At 50.2% G+C, this 15899-nt stretch overlaps 1 protein-coding gene across 2 annotated transcripts in view; it reads left to right on the top strand.

Moving 5' to 3' along the window:
* The window catches only part of PRMT8 (protein arginine methyltransferase 8), a 97859-nt gene extending 82961 nt beyond the window's left edge, over nt 1-14898 (top strand). For both annotated transcript variants that reach the window (XM_081059867.1, XM_081059868.1), the window contains exons 8-10: nt 4619-4769; nt 12711-12832; nt 14044-14898. In XM_081059867.1, coding sequence (XP_080915993.1) covers nt 4619-4769; nt 12711-12832; nt 14044-14127 — 357 coding nt within the window. In that variant the 3' untranslated portion in view covers nt 14128-14898. The remainder of the gene's footprint in view (nt 1-4618; nt 4770-12710; nt 12833-14043) is intronic.
* Nucleotides 14899-15899: the final 1001 nt, after the last annotated feature.

Genomic DNA, 15899 nt, shown 5'->3' with positions numbered 1-15899 from the left:
TGGGCTTGCAGTCAATGCATCGCCAGCTCCTGCACGGCCTCAGCCTGGTGAGGCAAGGCCACCTTGTCCTGGTGAGGCAAGGCCACCTTGTCCAGAGCCTCTGGAGTCCCCAGGTGACCAGTCAGAGCAGGAGCTGTCACTGAGCAGAGCCATGGAGACAGCTACTGGACTCCACGGTGGCACACGGCCCTTAGTGGTGCCGGGGCAGTGTGGGGGAGTGGGATATCAGAGGAGAGAACACCCTTGGAGGCAGGAAGGTCTGTTACTGTTTGGAGAAGCTACTCCATTCAGAGGTGAATGAATCTCTTATGAAAGAAATCCAATACCTCAATATGCTGCGTGATCCTCATTGTACGTCACCCTGCCCCGCGCCCCATCCTAGCAACAGGGGACCGGCCAGACAGAGATACACTCCTTCCGAGTATTCCTGTTTGTGTAGGCTCTAACGTCTTTTCTTCCAAGGCTTTCTCCAGTGCAGATGCAGAACACCTGGCCAGCTTCTTCTGCCCACCAATCCTTAGTGCACTCTCGTTCTTAAATAGTCTGACATGCCAAATGTGATAGAGTAAAACCCGAAGCTCCCCTTGACCTTCCTTCCCTTTCAACTGCACGCTCCTCCCAGGGGAACCACTGTTCACATATTGGATCGATCTTTGTAGTCCTTTTTCTAAGTCTTTGCATTTATATGTTACTGCGTTACGTCAAACCATATAAACTACTGATCTGAGATGGTTTTTAAAAATATAGAAAGATTATCAGTATCATATGGTTCAAGATTATTTTTTTAATTTAAAAATCTGGGTTCGTTAGGTAAGTCAGCAGCCCACCCAGCCCTCATCTTGCTTACACATGAGTGCCTGTTTGGGTCCTACACAAACCACTTCTTTTCTGGAAGGGTTGGGGTGGAGGACGGCAGCTCTGTGCTGCAGTCCTGCCCCTCCCCCTCCCCGGACCCCCTGAGAAGGCGGAGGACGGCCTGTTGCTTCTGCAACCAGAAAGCCCTCCATCACCTCTCTCACTAATGCACTAAACAACTCTTGCCGAGCCTGTTGGGAAAACACTTGCCCTTCTTCACACACTTAATTGCTGTTTTCATGCTATTAACGTTGTATAGTGTGACATTTTATTATAATTAAGACTGTTTTGACCAGACTTCTGCTCTGAGACATCCATTTGTAGCATTATTTAGTGGTGGGGATAGCAGAGCCCAGGGCTCTTCTGAGTAATTAATGCCTGCGGAGCCCTCCACTTCATGGGGGTCGCCTGAGGCAGAGTCAGGGGGCTTTCCAGGGCTCTCAGAGATGCCGTTGCTGCTGCCAAAAGTAAGAAAACTTCCAGCAAAGGGGCCTGGGCCCTGGGGGGCCAGGATAACTGGGTTTGACTCTGTAACTTCTGGTTGCGAGGAGGGTGGAACAGTGCGTAGAGAGCCTGTATCTCGCCTGTATCGCGGAAACCCAGGCACAGCTGACCCTACCCTCACAGATGGCCCGGCCCCCACTCCAAACACCAACTGCCTTCATGGTCACCATTTTAATGTACAGCGTCTTTACTTCTGTCTTGAAGGCTTGTGTTCCTTCAGCGGCCCCGTTAAAATACAAATGTCTGTAGGACCTGGTAAACACTGTCAGCAAACACAGTTAATAGCTGACATTTGGTTGATGGACCTCTGAGAGCAAGACCCTATAGAAATAGAATTCCTGATACAAGGGTAGGCTGTGTGTGTGTGTGTGTGTGTGTGTGTGTACTCTGAAAGGTGAAGTGAGGGCAGTGACAGAAGGAGAAACGAGCCAGGTCTAGATGTGTTACAGAGCCTTCTTTCCAGTTCTTCCTGTCTGTGTTCAGGCCAAGGTTTGAATACTTTTAGGTGAGCCATACAGAATCATGGGAGGTTTGGGATCCAGGGAGCAGCAGAGTCTAAATGGATCTAAGAGATCAGTTGGTATGAAGGAGAGGCCTGAAGGAGGGAGGAAAGTTGTCCAGCAGCAGACCTGCTGGGAGAGGACTGCTGAGAGTCAGGTGCCATGTAACACAGAGAGGGTACACAGACCAATACGGTGCGGATCCCCCAGCCCCCGCCAGAGCACCAGTCTAATGGCGGGAGCAAGGGCAGGGGTGGGGACCTGCTGAGATGAGCCCAAGGTCAGGTGGAAAAAGCAGGCTAGGCTGGTGGCAGAGGGGACCAAGAGACAAAGATACCCCAGACCTTGGAAAGAGCCTGGAGCGTGGCTAGCTCTCCCGGACCAGGAAGGAGGTGGAAGAGCCAGCAATTGTAGGCCCTGTGAGCCTGGTGGACAGTGCTGATGCCATTCATAAAAATACAGTCAGCCACAGCTTGTTCTAAGAGTTGTTGAGCTGGAGGGAACCTGTTGGCAACAAGGGGCCAGGAGAGAGAATGAACGTCATGAAGGCAGACAGGTCCTAGTCCAAAAAGATTGCCCGGGCTGGAGTAATGGCCGACATTAACCGGATGACATGCAATGGAAGACCCCTAACCTAGGGTCCCGGGAAGAAAGGAAACAGGATTATGAGAGAGACGCAGTGGAGGAGAGAGGCTGGCGGGCCAAAGGCAGGAGGCAGCAGTGTGCTCTTTGAGGTCAGAGGTTTTAAGAAGTGTGTCCCAAGCAGAGAGGGTGAAGGAGTCAGAAATCATGACTTAATGAGAAACAGATGAAAAGCCAGAGGCAGTTTCTGTTGGAGAAGAAAAGGTTTAGGGGACACATGTGAGCTGAACCTGGCACTTGGCTTATTCTGTGGGTGGAAGTTACAGAGACTGTGTGGGCTCCCATTCGTTATGTAGAGGGACCTACCAATGGGAAGGGTCGCAAAATGGACCCCGCTTCCGGGTGGGTAGTGAATGCATCATCCCCAAGGGAGTCAAGCAAGCACCTGATGGCCACTTTCGGGGAATGCTACCAGGGGGCTCTTATAAAGGGGTACTGGCTTTCTAACCCCATCAAATTCTGCACACCTGACCCAGGGCTCACCATTCCATTGGTTCCTGGTCCTCACCCTTGGGCCCTAGAAGCACAGCCTAACTTGCATTTAAAGTGACCTTACCCAGGGGCTCCTACATTCCCCTCAACCTGCAACCCCACCTCTTCCCAGCTAACAGGTAAGAACTTCAGCTCTCCCCCAGGATGTCAAGGCTCCTCACCCCAGGCCACCGCAGGCTCTGACCTGCTGGCTCCGTTGACCACACCTCCTCCTTTTCCTGTGGCCATGGACTTCTCTCAGGCGCTGGGCTGCTTTGCCTCTGCTTTTTCCTTATTTGTCCTAGAAATACATAGTGAAAAATTTCTGCTATGCCACTTTGTCTCTTCCCTGCTTTTTCCCCCATCCTCAGACCCTTTTCCCCATTATTCCCAACATGTTCCATCATCCGGGTCTCAGGAGGGCCCCTGGGAACCATTCCAGGCACACAGGTGTCTGGCTCTTACGTCCTTGCTACACACTTTCGACAGTGGGAAGTCTTTCCTTAGCCCTCACTGAACGCTGCCTGGATGCCTGTGGGCTCCTGGGAGTTCTGCCCTCTCTCACAGGAGCCGGCAAGCAGCAGGTCAGCACCCTTCACACAGAAAAGAATAGCACGTTGCAAACTACCTCTCATTGTACTGGCTCCCCATGTACGATGCATTTCCAGCCACTTCCCGACTGAAATTGGGAGAAGTATTAGTTCTTTATGTTCTCCATTCTCCAGCCAGAATTGGGAAACTCTCACCTCTTATTTCCCTCTCTCTCTCTTCCTTCCTTCCTTCCTTCTTTCTTTTCTTTTTTCTTTTTTCTTTTTTCTTTTTTCTTTTTTCTTTTTTCTTTTTTCTTTTTTCTTTTTTCTTTTCCCTTCCCTTCCCTTCCCTTCCCTTCCCTTCCCTTCCCTTCCCTTCCCTTCCCTTCCCTTCCCTTCCCTTCCCTTCCCTTCCCTTCCCTTCCCTTCCCTTCCCTTCCCTTCCCTTCCCTTCCCTTCCCTTCCCTTCCCTTCCCTTCTCTTCTCGTCGTTTCTTTTGTCCAGGCTTCTTATAAATGGCCAGCAGAAGTTCCCTCAGCTCAGTCTGTCCTCACTCCAGAGATAATACTTGATGCTACCTATTGCCGGGCACTTAAATATTAAAACACTGGGAAATGAGTGGTCTGGTTCACCGGAATCACCGGGAGGACTCAATAAAGCAGATCGCTGCTTTGATTCAGGAGGGCTATGCCCTCCCCTCCCTCCCTGCTCCAAATTTGCTCCCCTGTGAGGCTGATGCTCACCCCCGGGAACCACTCTGTGAGAAGAGCGATGGGCACAACAGTGCTGAGGGGACTCCTCTGAGGACACACGGGCTGGGCGTAGGGATGCTCTGTCTAATTAAATCTTCTCTTCTGTGGCCTCCCCTCCTCATCTGCCCCACCCCCAGCAGACTTCCCTTTTCGATGCTGTTTGTTGCCCTCGGCTCTGATATTGCCTGAGCATGCTCCACCCTAGACAGGACAGAGGAGGTCACTGGGAGGGCGGTGGGTGGGCTGGGAAGGGGAGGCTCTCGCATGGGTACTTAGTCCCCATGGACGGGCACGAAGCCCCTCCCCAGCACCCCGACTTGGTGGGGCACTGAGCGTCTCACATTCTCTCTCCTCTGGGCTGCAGGAGGTGGACATTTACACGGTGAAAACAGAAGAGTTGTCCTTCACGTCTGCCTTCTGCCTGCAGATACAGCGCAACGACTACATCCATGCCCTTGTCACCTATTTTAATATTGAATTTACCAAGTGCCACAAGAAAATGGGGTTTTCCACAGGTGAGCCTTTGGTTGGCATGCCAGACCCTCCTCTCCCCGATGCTGAGGCTTTGTGGGAAGTGGCACAGGGCTGGCCTGGATGTGGGGACGGACCTGGGCAGTAGCCAGGGGCCCTTCCTTGGCATCTCTTAGCCCACTCCACTGCAGGGCGATTGCAGGTGGAGATGCCATCTCCTTTCGCTGCCCAAGGAGAAGGTAAATAAACTGTGGCCTGACCAGAGCTGAGAGCGTATATTCCATGGGCAGATGCAGGGTGTTCAGGACCCTTTCCAAATGTCCATCTGCTCAGTTAGCATTTCCTGAGCATATTTTGTGTTAGGGGCAAGGAGACGGTGGAGTTAGATTTCTCCGTCTCCACTGTCACGCCTTATTACAGGACTCAGTGTACCGCTCAGTAGCTTCCCCATCTCCTCCTTTCTTCACTACTTCCACCCCAGTCTATCCTCATTAAGTCCCGGACAGTCTTCCCCAGAGACCACCCATGCTCTCCCCCTAGCCCTCCTTCAGAGGTACCTCATTGCCTGCAGCAGATAAGCCCAAGTGTCTTAGCCTGGTAAGTGGGGGGTTCTGTGACCTGGCCCTAGCCCTCTTCCCCAACCTCATTTCTCATCATCCCTGTCCCGTCCTGTGCTTTGCCTTCCATCCCTGTCCCATTGCTGCCACTGCACACACAGCACATTCACTCTGAAGGTCTTGCAGTTCCCTGAAATCAGTGAGGCTTCTTAAGTCTCTGGGCATCACCCCTTGTCCATCCCGATGTGCCATGGGGCAAGAGGGTCTCTTATCAGAAACTCCCATCATCTCCTTTCCTCCTGTATTAGTTTGCTAGGGCGGCCACAACAAAGTACCACAGGCGGGGGGGCTTAAACAGCAGAAATTTATTTCTCACAGTTCTGAAGGTTAGAAGTCCAAGTTCAAGACGTCAACAGGGTTGGTTTCTCCTGAGGCCCTTCTACGTGGCTTGCCAATGGCCGCCTTCTCCTGTGTCCTCACGTGGGCTTTCCTCTTTGGGTGCTATCCCTGGTATCTCCGTGTGTGTCCTATTCTCTTTGTAAAGGACACCGGCCACATTGGATTGGGGCTTACTCTAAGGGCCTCATTTTAACTTAAGCACCTCTTTAAAGGCCCAGCTCCAAATACAGTCATGTTCTGAGACGCTGGACGTTAGGGCTTCGGCACATGAATTTTGGGGAGACACAATGTAACCCATAAGCCCTCCCTTGTCCCCACCCCCTCACCTGGCCACCTCCAGCAGAGGCTTCATCTCTCAGCTCAGGTATGACTTGATCCCCTCCTTCTGTCTTGGGTCAAACTTAGGTACCCTTCCTGGGGCTTCCTCACATCCTGTGCTTACGTCTGTCACGGCGATGTTGAAAGCAATGCATGTGCACTGTATCAAATGTAAAACAAGGTATAAAAAGTCAAGGAAAAAGTCCTCTCCCCATCCATCCCACTGTCAGGCCTCAGAGGCATGTGTGGTTAACAATTTCTTTATCTGTCCAAAATTTTTAATGGTGCACAAGCACATACATATCTATATATGCCTTTTTTTCTTTCTATTTGAAATAATTTTAGACTCACAGGAAGTTGCACAAATATTACATGGAGTTCTGGGACCCCTATGCCCAGCTCCCCCCATTCGTGGCATCTTGTATAACCGGAGCACAACCTCAAAACTGTCAACAGGTTGGTTCGTACTATAAACCCTGCGCTCTGCTGCCTTTTCTTTCTTTGACAAGATGCCTTGGAATACTTCCATAGCCTCATAGCGATATCTACTTTCTTTGTGTACACAATTACACAAGATTCCAATATAAAATGTGCCATCATTTATTCAACATTTCCCCCATTTTTGCAGCCCTTGGTCTCCCTGTAAGGCGGGACCACATCTCATTAATCTCTGCGCTCCTGGCTTCTATGGCAGTGCTTGGCTCACAGCAGGTCCTAAACAAATCTCGGTTATGTAAGTGTGTGAAGATACAACTTCTGCCCTTGGGAATGTATTCAGATGGACCATTCATGTGGCGCCTCCCTGGGAACAGGAAGCATGTCCTTGAGGGCGAGTGTGCCTGTGGCAGGAATAGGTGGGTTCCACCAAAATTCAAGGATGTGATTATTCACTTCCTGAAGCCATGGTGACAATGATCCTCTCTTACCTATTGACCGAGGAGGCAAGAGACTTATCTAATCTCTCACAGAAGGTTTTTTTCTGGAACCAATGTCTCCTGACCACAAATACCAGGGTTTTCTGGTCTGTACCAGCCAGGCCTGTGCTGGTACCTCCCTGCCCTGGGGAAAGCCAGGGAGCCTAATCTGGGTCATTACAGCTACCACCCTCCTTAGAGGGGCAGCCTGTGAGCTCTTTTTGGTGGGCAGGAACATCCAGGAGAAGGCAGGGGGATTTTACCCGGACCCTGAAGGATGGGGAAAACTTGGCCTTGTGATGGTGAGAAGTGGGAGGGTCTGCTTGAGGATCAGGGCTCCACCCCGACCGCAGGCCAGGGGTGGAGCCACCGTGGCTGGCTCTGTCCCTACTACTTCCAGGATGATGCCTCCACAGGGCCTGCCAGGCTCAGGTGATGAGGAAGTTAGTGGGCACAGGTGCTCTGGAAAAAGTTCTGGCTTTCAGAAGCCTGTGCTCCAGCCCCTTCTCTCTCAGCTGGGCTTTTCTTTCCCCTGAGATGATCTATTTCCGGTCCTTGAGGTGAAGCAAACAGCCTGGTGGACCCTGTCCAGAGATGGCTGTCCGTCTCAGTGGTGGCAGTGACATTCCTGATGCCCCCACGTGGAGGAGGCTTGTTTAATTCAGTTCAGAATCAAAGAAGTCAGCCCTCGGCTGCCTGGGTGATGGTGAGGATTTGAAGGATTAAGTCTCCAACCACTGGCCTCTTTCCTTCCTATTCTTGGGTCACACCCCACCATTGTCCCATACAAGCCTGTGGGAGAAATGATGATGGGCGTGTTTTATAAGCTCAAACGCCTTTGATTTGGATCAAGGTCTGAGCCAGCTCCTCTGTCTTTTTGCAGTTGTGGCATCATGTCCCCTCCCCTGTGCACAGAATCCCAGAAACTTAGGTTCTGAAAGGACATTTGGAGGTCCTATAGCCCTCTTTTCCCTGAGCCTTGGTGCAGAAGTTCTCAAAGTGTGGTCCACGGACCAGCAGCATCAACACCCTTCTCCCCCTCCCCCGAACTTGTTAGAAATGCAAAATCTTGGGCCCCACCACAGACCTGCTGAGTCAGAAATTCTGAGGTGGGGCCCAGAAGTCTGTGTCTTAATAAGTCCTCCAGGTGATCGTGAGGCATGGTCAAGGTAGAGAACCACTGCCCCTGTGCGAGGGAACAAGACGGCTGAGAATGTGACCAAGGGCAGCATCCTCTGGACAGACAATCCCATGTCTTCTCTACCGTATGCCTTGTGGCGACATAGATCCCTCTGGCTGCAGCATTTCCACATACGTGGCAATCAGGAGACATGAAATTGTTTAGTTGCTCTCTCAGCTGCCCTGACATGTCAGCGTGGGCTCTTGCTTCCAGCACGTAGCAGATGTCCTTACCAGTTAGTATGGGTTTGGCAGTGGGCTTTACGCAGACCCTCCGTTCTCTGACCACCAAGGAAAGAGAATTTCTCTTCTGTTTTTAAGGACCCCAGATGCACAGAATTAGACGAAATCTTAGTTGCAGGTTCATGACATACTATCATTTGGGTCATTCGAGATTCACTTTTTGCTTATTTATTTATTAATATAATAAGATTACTAGTATTATTGGAATGTAAATACAGTAGTTAAGAAAGAAATTATTAAAATATAAATATTAACCAGAAACATATTAATAAATTATCCCATGGCTAGTTTTGGATCTAAACAATTGTTTGGTCTCAGCTAGTTTTGAACTTCATGCAAAGTGTAGCCCGCTTGTGTGGCCCCTCCCCGTCAACCCCCAACCAGTTTCTATCTCAGCCCAGCGGAAGCTGGCTCTGGGGTGTCCACTCCCAAGTACACTGACTATTGTGCAGCTTGAAAACAACCCCTGTTAATAGTCTGGCATCTTCTCTCTGCAGCTCCCGGCAGAAGCTGTAATGCGCACGAGGGCCTAGGGTTCCAGTCTGTGTCAGCCAGCGGGCCCAGCCTCTTGGGTACATCCTGGTGGGTGGGGGAAGAAACAAGAACTGGGGCCCTAGGGCTGCTATGTGGTAGGTAGAAGGGCAGTAGGCTGAGTAGAAGTAGGCCTGGTTTGAGTCCTGGTTTTTCCAGGAATCAGCAAGGTAAGGTGATTGGATGCTGAAGACAACTGAGCAAGTTACTCTCTGGGCCTTGGGCTTGTTATACGTGAAATGACACCATTGGACCTAGATTGCCTGGCAGCCCTTTCTAGCCCTGCCATCCTGTGCCACTGAGTCGTTTTCTCAGGTCACAGAAGCTTCTTGATGCATAGTCTTAAATTCTCCAAAACACTTGTGAGTCCCCTAGGTAATGTAATTATAAATTTACAGCTAGAAGAAGCATTAGATTTCACTTAGCCATTGGGAAGTGAAACAGGAAGCAGGATTCCATTCCCTTTCCAAAAGCACCAGGGAAACTCTTCTTGTGAGAGGCCTCTGCTGTTTGTTCCCACAGTCTTCTGTGATCGGCACCCCCTTCCTTGGTCACAGCCACACCAGACATTACCATGTGTCTTCTCACTTAGGTGGTAGGATCTGAGGGGGCAAGGCTGTACTGGTTGTTCTTCCCCACATTTAGGGCCATATCTATTGAATGAATGAATGCACATGCACGTGGAATATATATACACCAGTGCTGCGGGCAGTATTGTACACGCTCACCTCAAAATACAAAACACAAGCTGTCCATAATCCAGAACCCAGAGAGACTGTGAGGCGAGAGAGGAAAGCGATCACGTTACAAAGAGGATGCAGGTACCTTCATAACAGGGAAAGCGAATGCAGTGACACTGTCTTGAGGATTGTAGTTGGGGCAGGGGAGGAGAGGCAAAGACCTGTTCACTGATGAGAACTCTAGATGTCATCTACGGCCCTGGGTTGAGTGTTTACTTTCGGGATGCTTTCCCAGGACATTCTAGACCAGTAGAGTGAGGCAGCGTCCCTTTGTAGGTCAGAGTCGTAGTTTATGGATAAGTAAAGTGATATACCACTTTCTATAATAATGAAATAACCACCTAATGCAATGGCTCAGTAACACTCTAACATGGGCCTAATATGTTAGAGGTAGGGTGGCCATATATTTTATCTTTCAGTGAAGGACACTTTTGAGAGGGAAAGAAAATGTGATAAATGATTATGCCCGGAACACAGAAGTCAACTGGAACTGTCCTGGGCACAAGAGGTTTGGTCACACTTAGTACCTTTACCCCTTCTCATCCTGTCTCATCCTCATAATACTCCACGTTCTGAAGATGTAGGAAATGAGCCCCAGGGTCACAGTGTAAATATGTGGCAAAGTGGAGACTGAAAACTGGGCCCCTTGTTACCTAATTAAATGTCCCTTCTGCGGATACCCACCCAAGAGATGTTATTGTTATTAGATGGAATGATTAGGATGGTACAGAGATTTCCACCATGCCGTGTATCCACATCACCTGGGGGTAGATTTGTAAGTCTTGGCAAACATGCCCTCTAGTACAGTGAATTTTAATAAATTTCTTCTGTTAGAGGATTAGGATTGAGAAGACTGATTTAGATAATTAGTCCATGATTAATGAATCCATCCTAGAAATGAGATGCTTGCAGGAAGTTCTTAATTTTTTGATGTTGATGTTGGGAGAGGGGGGAAGAAATCACTTTTCTCCAACCTGAGGTGGCATGTTTTTGGGGGGCTACCATCAGAGGCAGGCTCCTAGGCTTCGTGGATCTGAGCTAGTGAAGACTTTGGGAGTCTCACAAGGCATCTGAGTAGGTGACAGGAGGAAACTGCTTGAATCCCCTTGCCCGAAGGTCTTTAAGAACAGGAGAAACACCTGTCTGAGCTGGTGTAGGTGGAAGTGGGGGCGAGAGCCTGTCAGTCATAAACCGCTATTCTACACACACACTGGAGACTGTCTTTTGACCACTCGTTTAGGTGTAGTTGGCAGAGAAGGTTCTGGGAGCAGGTAGACTTTGTCCTTAGACAGCAGTATGCCTTAGAGGCCAGGAAGGCTGGGTGCGTTTGGGGATCCAGGATCTGAGAGGCACAGATTGCATGTTCCCTATCCTCCTTCCAGCCCTTCCAAATGCTTAGGCTGCCTTTCCTCTCCATGACCTTGACTTTGCATTGACGTCCCACATGCACACAGTGAAGCCTACTTGAGCCTGTACCAAAACACTGACATTTGATCGAGCCAGTCCACTGCAAAAGGCAAGGAAAGACAGACTCTTCACCACCATTAAAATAGATCTTGGGGCTTGAACAATCTTAGACGTCACCTGTCTGACTCAGTGTATGACAAATCCCCAGTTTGTGGACCTCAAGTAGCTCATAAGATTGTGGGACAGCTCTAGTTCTTTCTGGTGAATTAAAAATCTGCCTACTAGTAATTCCCACTGACTAGCCTTTGTTCTGCCTCCAAAGCCACATGTAAGTCTTTCCATGTGACAGTTTTTGAAATGCTTGAAAGGTACTTATTATGTTCTCCCTAAGTCTTCTCATCTTTAGCTCTGGTCCTAAGCAAAGAGGAAATCAATATGAATGAGTCCTATATCCTGGTGGAGGAAGGCAAGAGCCTGAAGGGCCAAGAGGAACTTATGATAAGATGAGTTCTTCTGTAGTCCCTGGGTTCTAAACCCCCCAACATAACTGAACATCTGTGGGTACATTGAAGCATCATGAGAGGTCTACTCTTTGGGTTTTTACCAAATCAAATGTTCATTGATTCAGTACTTATACATCTACTAAGTGTGGTGGTAAGCACTGAAGATATAACAATGAACAGGCCTGTCCTCATAGAGATTGCAGTCTTGTGAAGGACACAAACACGTGAGGAAAAAAAGGTATTTGTGCTCCGGCACAATAGGCACCTTGGTAACGGAAGCTCAGGGTGCTCTTAACGCAGGTGGGTGGTCAGGCAAAGCTTCCCAGAGGAAGTGACCGTGAAGGATGAAGAAGAAAGAATCCGATGAGTAGGGAAGGGAGAGTGTACCAAAGATGGCTACAGTTGAGGAAGATGGCCCATTAGCCAGACCCCTCATTTAGCTGTAGAATCTGTAATGTGCTGAGAGGGAATGGATAGGATTTAATGGAAATACAGGGGAGGTGCGATCATGCAGGCGGTGTGAGCTGTGGACCAGCATTGGGGCTGGGGAATGAGAATCATCCCTCACTTGTATTTGATCCAGTTAGGAAGGCACAGCTGAACCCCCTCCCTCCGGCAGGTCTGGGCCAAGGGTACTAATTTTGGTTCTAGGGCAGAGAAGCAGGCAGCGAAAGCTATTTGTAGGACTGGGCTGTCAGTGTTACTGGGGAAACTGGGTTAGCTGTCGAGTTTGCATAAATAATGTCATTTAAGAGGAGACAGGATGGCCTACTCTATAAATCTCTCCCCTACACTGTCTGAAAGTCTTCACTCTGTCAAATTAATGAAAAACAGTAGCATTCTGGGATCCATTTGTGTCACAGAGTTTAGCTGGTGAGGGGATATTCATCCTTCACTCCTTGGTATGAATTTTACCATCAGTTTGTTCTCTTCTGGTCTCTAGCTAAGACCCACAGTCCTGACGGGTGGGAATCTGATGGAAGGAGGGGTCAGTAGGACCGAGGGGGCAGTTCTGGTGGGGTCTTGGAGGCAGGCTGCAAGGGCTGGACATGGGACCCAACAGGAGTGTTGTGTGGGGGTCAGAGAGTTCCAGAGGAAACCCAGCGACTTGTAGGCAGAGTCCCAGCCTCAGCCCTTCTGGAGACGTCTCCTCTGACTCTTCTGTCCCCCTGCTCCCTGTCCATCACCCCTCAGCCCCTGACGCCCCCTACACCCACTGGAAACAGACCGTCTTCTACTTGGAAGATTACCTCACGGTCCGGAGGGGGGAAGAGCTCTACGGGACCATCTCCATGAAGCCAAATGCCAAAAATGTGGTGAGTGCTGAGGCAGCCTCTGTGTGGGCTGGGGTCAGAGAGGAGAGGGGACTGCAGAGCTGGTCTCAGGACCCACTCGCCTAGGTGCCTAAGTGCCTGGTGTACAATCAGGAAAGTTACTGGGGGAGACAGTAAAAGGTGGGCTTGGATGTGACTTGCCAGAAGTGCAGGACTCCAACCTTGGCTCGTTAAAGCTCAGGAACTGGAGATGTTCTCTAGTTCTCTCTCCGGACTCTCTCAGCCTGAGCACAGCTTCTAGCTCTTTATGGAGGGGCTCTGAGACTGGAGGCTATTACCATGGGTTTCACTTCATTCAGGATGAGCTGAGCCAGGAAATAAGAGTTTCTGAGGGTTTAAGCAGAGGAGCAATACAATCCGATTAGCATTCAACTTTGAGCATGTCTGGCACAGGGTCCTGAGGCCCCATTCCTCCAGTCTGTTCCCCCACCATTCTCACCATGAGGGAGACAGAGACCACATGGCCTTTCTGTTGTCACATCTTCCATCGTGATGAAATCTCCAGCTGCCTTGCTCCATCCTGCCCAGGATATGAATCAACCTTTTGTCCAGTGTGTCCACCTCACTTCATCTCATCATGTAGGCAGGCATTGTATCCTCTCACATCATCACAAGAAGCAAGGATTGACGTAATTCCTCCTGGACCGAGTGGAAATCATATGCTCGTGGGAGAGAATCTGACTGCATTTGAATAGAAGGTGTTGGAGCAACACTAATAAATTTGAGAGAGAGAGAGAGAGAGAGAGAGAGAGAGAGAGAGAGAGAGAGAGAGAGAGAGAGAGAGTGTTTCTGGTGACCTGGAGAAGTTTGGTTTCTATTTCTTCAGCTGGCCTGGTGGGTTGGAGACTGTGATTCTTTTTGAGCTATCCCAGGTGCGGAAAACTGCACTAAGAGTCTGCAGAACGCTTTGAGGGTTATACCACAGAAGACTCAACCACCCCACTCTGTTTTCTCCCAGGATGAAAGCAGAGGGAACATTTGTATATTATAACAGGAAGGATTTGGGTTAGGAATCAAAGAACTTCCTGTGAGGATAATGAGGCACCAGAATAGATTCCTGAGAGCTGTGGGAACTCCTTAACCAGCAAACCTTAGGAACACAGTGGATGCCCAACCCTCTGCCTGCGGGGAGGGGAGTGGTGCCGTGACTTCCTACCACACTAATGATGTGACCCTTTGCTCCTTCTTTGCAGCGAGACCTCGATTTCACAGTAGACTTGGATTTTAAGGGACAGCTGTGTGAAACATCTGTATCTAATGACTACAAAATGCGTTAGCACATGTGGGAAGCTGCAGAGAGCAAGTGAGAAAAAAACACCTCTCACCTCGATCTGCAGCACTGTGACAAGGAATACTGTTCGCAGGACTACACGCTCAAAAACCAGAGTTTTTAAATTCTGCCAAGAAGATTGGGGAACTCACCAAGGCTCCCGAGGGCCCTGCCACTGGACAGAGGTCCTCCAGCTCCTCAGCTCTGCTCTGCGAGCCCTTCACAAAGGCTTTGCTCTTGCTGACCAAGAGCGAGCTCATCGCGTGCTGCAGCTGGGCCTGAGGACAGAAAGGACCCATGTATCCCCATTGTCTTCCTTTACTGTGAATCTCCAGATCTCCCAAGTTTTGCATGCTGCAGGCATCCAGGCAGACCGCTTCACTAGAACCTGGAGACTAGTGTCTGATAGCATAAGCCAGATTCCCTGTCTGTGCGGTGATGTGTGCGTGCGTGTGCACGTACAGCATATACAGTCGTTTATTTACCCACAGCACTGTATATGCATGCGTATACAACCACTGGGTACACCCGTGTGTTCATTCAGGGCGTGCGTGCGCGCGTACGTGTGCGTAGAATATATATTACTCTCAGAGGACATTCTGTTGCTTTCGAATAGGAATTTGTTTTGTGATTAGTTCTCCCCTTCCCCATCCCTTACCAGCTATGAAACGTTCTCTGTACTAGCTCTGGTCTCCTTTTGACTAGACCGTGGCTCTGAACCCTGAGCATAGCACCACACCATCTGTGGGCGCTCAATAAATGCACATGAGAGTGAAGCAATGGGACAGCTGCGTTCCTGCTGCTCTGGAGTGGGAGGGCTGGGGACAAGTCAAGGGAAAAGAAATCAAAGGAGCAACACTTTTGTTGCTCCCTGCTCCGGGAAGGTAAGCTCCTGGGTAGAGCAGCTGGGAAGTCAGGACTGGCTCCAGGGCACCTCCTCTGCAGACTCTCAGGGGGTGAGGACAGGGTCCTGGAGCTGAGCTGGGGGACATGAGCTAACCAAGAGTGCTCTAGAATGGGAGGCCACGTGAAGCCTGGAGGGAGCCAAGGTCAGGAGCAGGAGTCTGGGATGTGCATGCTGCTGGGAGGACAAGGAGAAAGCAGGAGATGGGGCTGAGAGACTGGGCAGGTCTGAGGAAAAGGCCCCGAGGGACACTCCCTGTCTAGGTCTTCCGGACTTTCCCATTGAGCCCAGGTGAAAGACACTTGGTCCTTGAGGCGGCACCCCAGTTTCCCATCACAGCTCCCTTCCCCAGTGTGGATGGTAAATTTCCAATCCCCCCAACTTCATCAGCCTTACCTCTAAGATTTTGGACTCCACTCCCGTCATGGAGACGGCAGAACCAGATGAGACACTTCTGTGGCTGGGAGGGGGCCTCACCTGTGAACAGGGACCCAGGTCTCACTGCCTTGAAGACTCAGTTGCCAGGGAGCATGAGAGCCTGCCTCTTCGGTGTGGGAAGAAAGAGGCCCGGCGCCTGGGCCGTGGTGGCAGTCTAGGCTCACTGTGCCTTCAGTGCCTTGTGGACGCTGGGTAAGTCCTCCTGCATTCCTGGGCTCACCCTCATCACCACTGAAACAGGGATTTGGACCAAGTGAGTGTTTCCCACACTGTCCTGGGGGCCCGATGGCTTGTGGGAGGTGCCAGGGGCAGAGTGGGCAGAGCTCTGGGTCTCCTCTCCACGGACTCAAAAAGAGTTTTTCCTTCCTCTGGTTTTATTTTCTTAGGAAAAAGAATTCTACTAGTAAAAATAAGATAGAGAAATGAGAAGGAACCAA

This window comes from Rhinolophus hipposideros, assembly GCF_964194185.1.
Source record: "Rhinolophus hipposideros genome assembly, chromosome: 9".
Taxonomy (NCBI): Eukaryota; Metazoa; Chordata; class Mammalia; order Chiroptera; family Rhinolophidae; genus Rhinolophus; species Rhinolophus hipposideros.
This window is presented reverse-complemented; position numbering and strand designations above follow the sequence as displayed.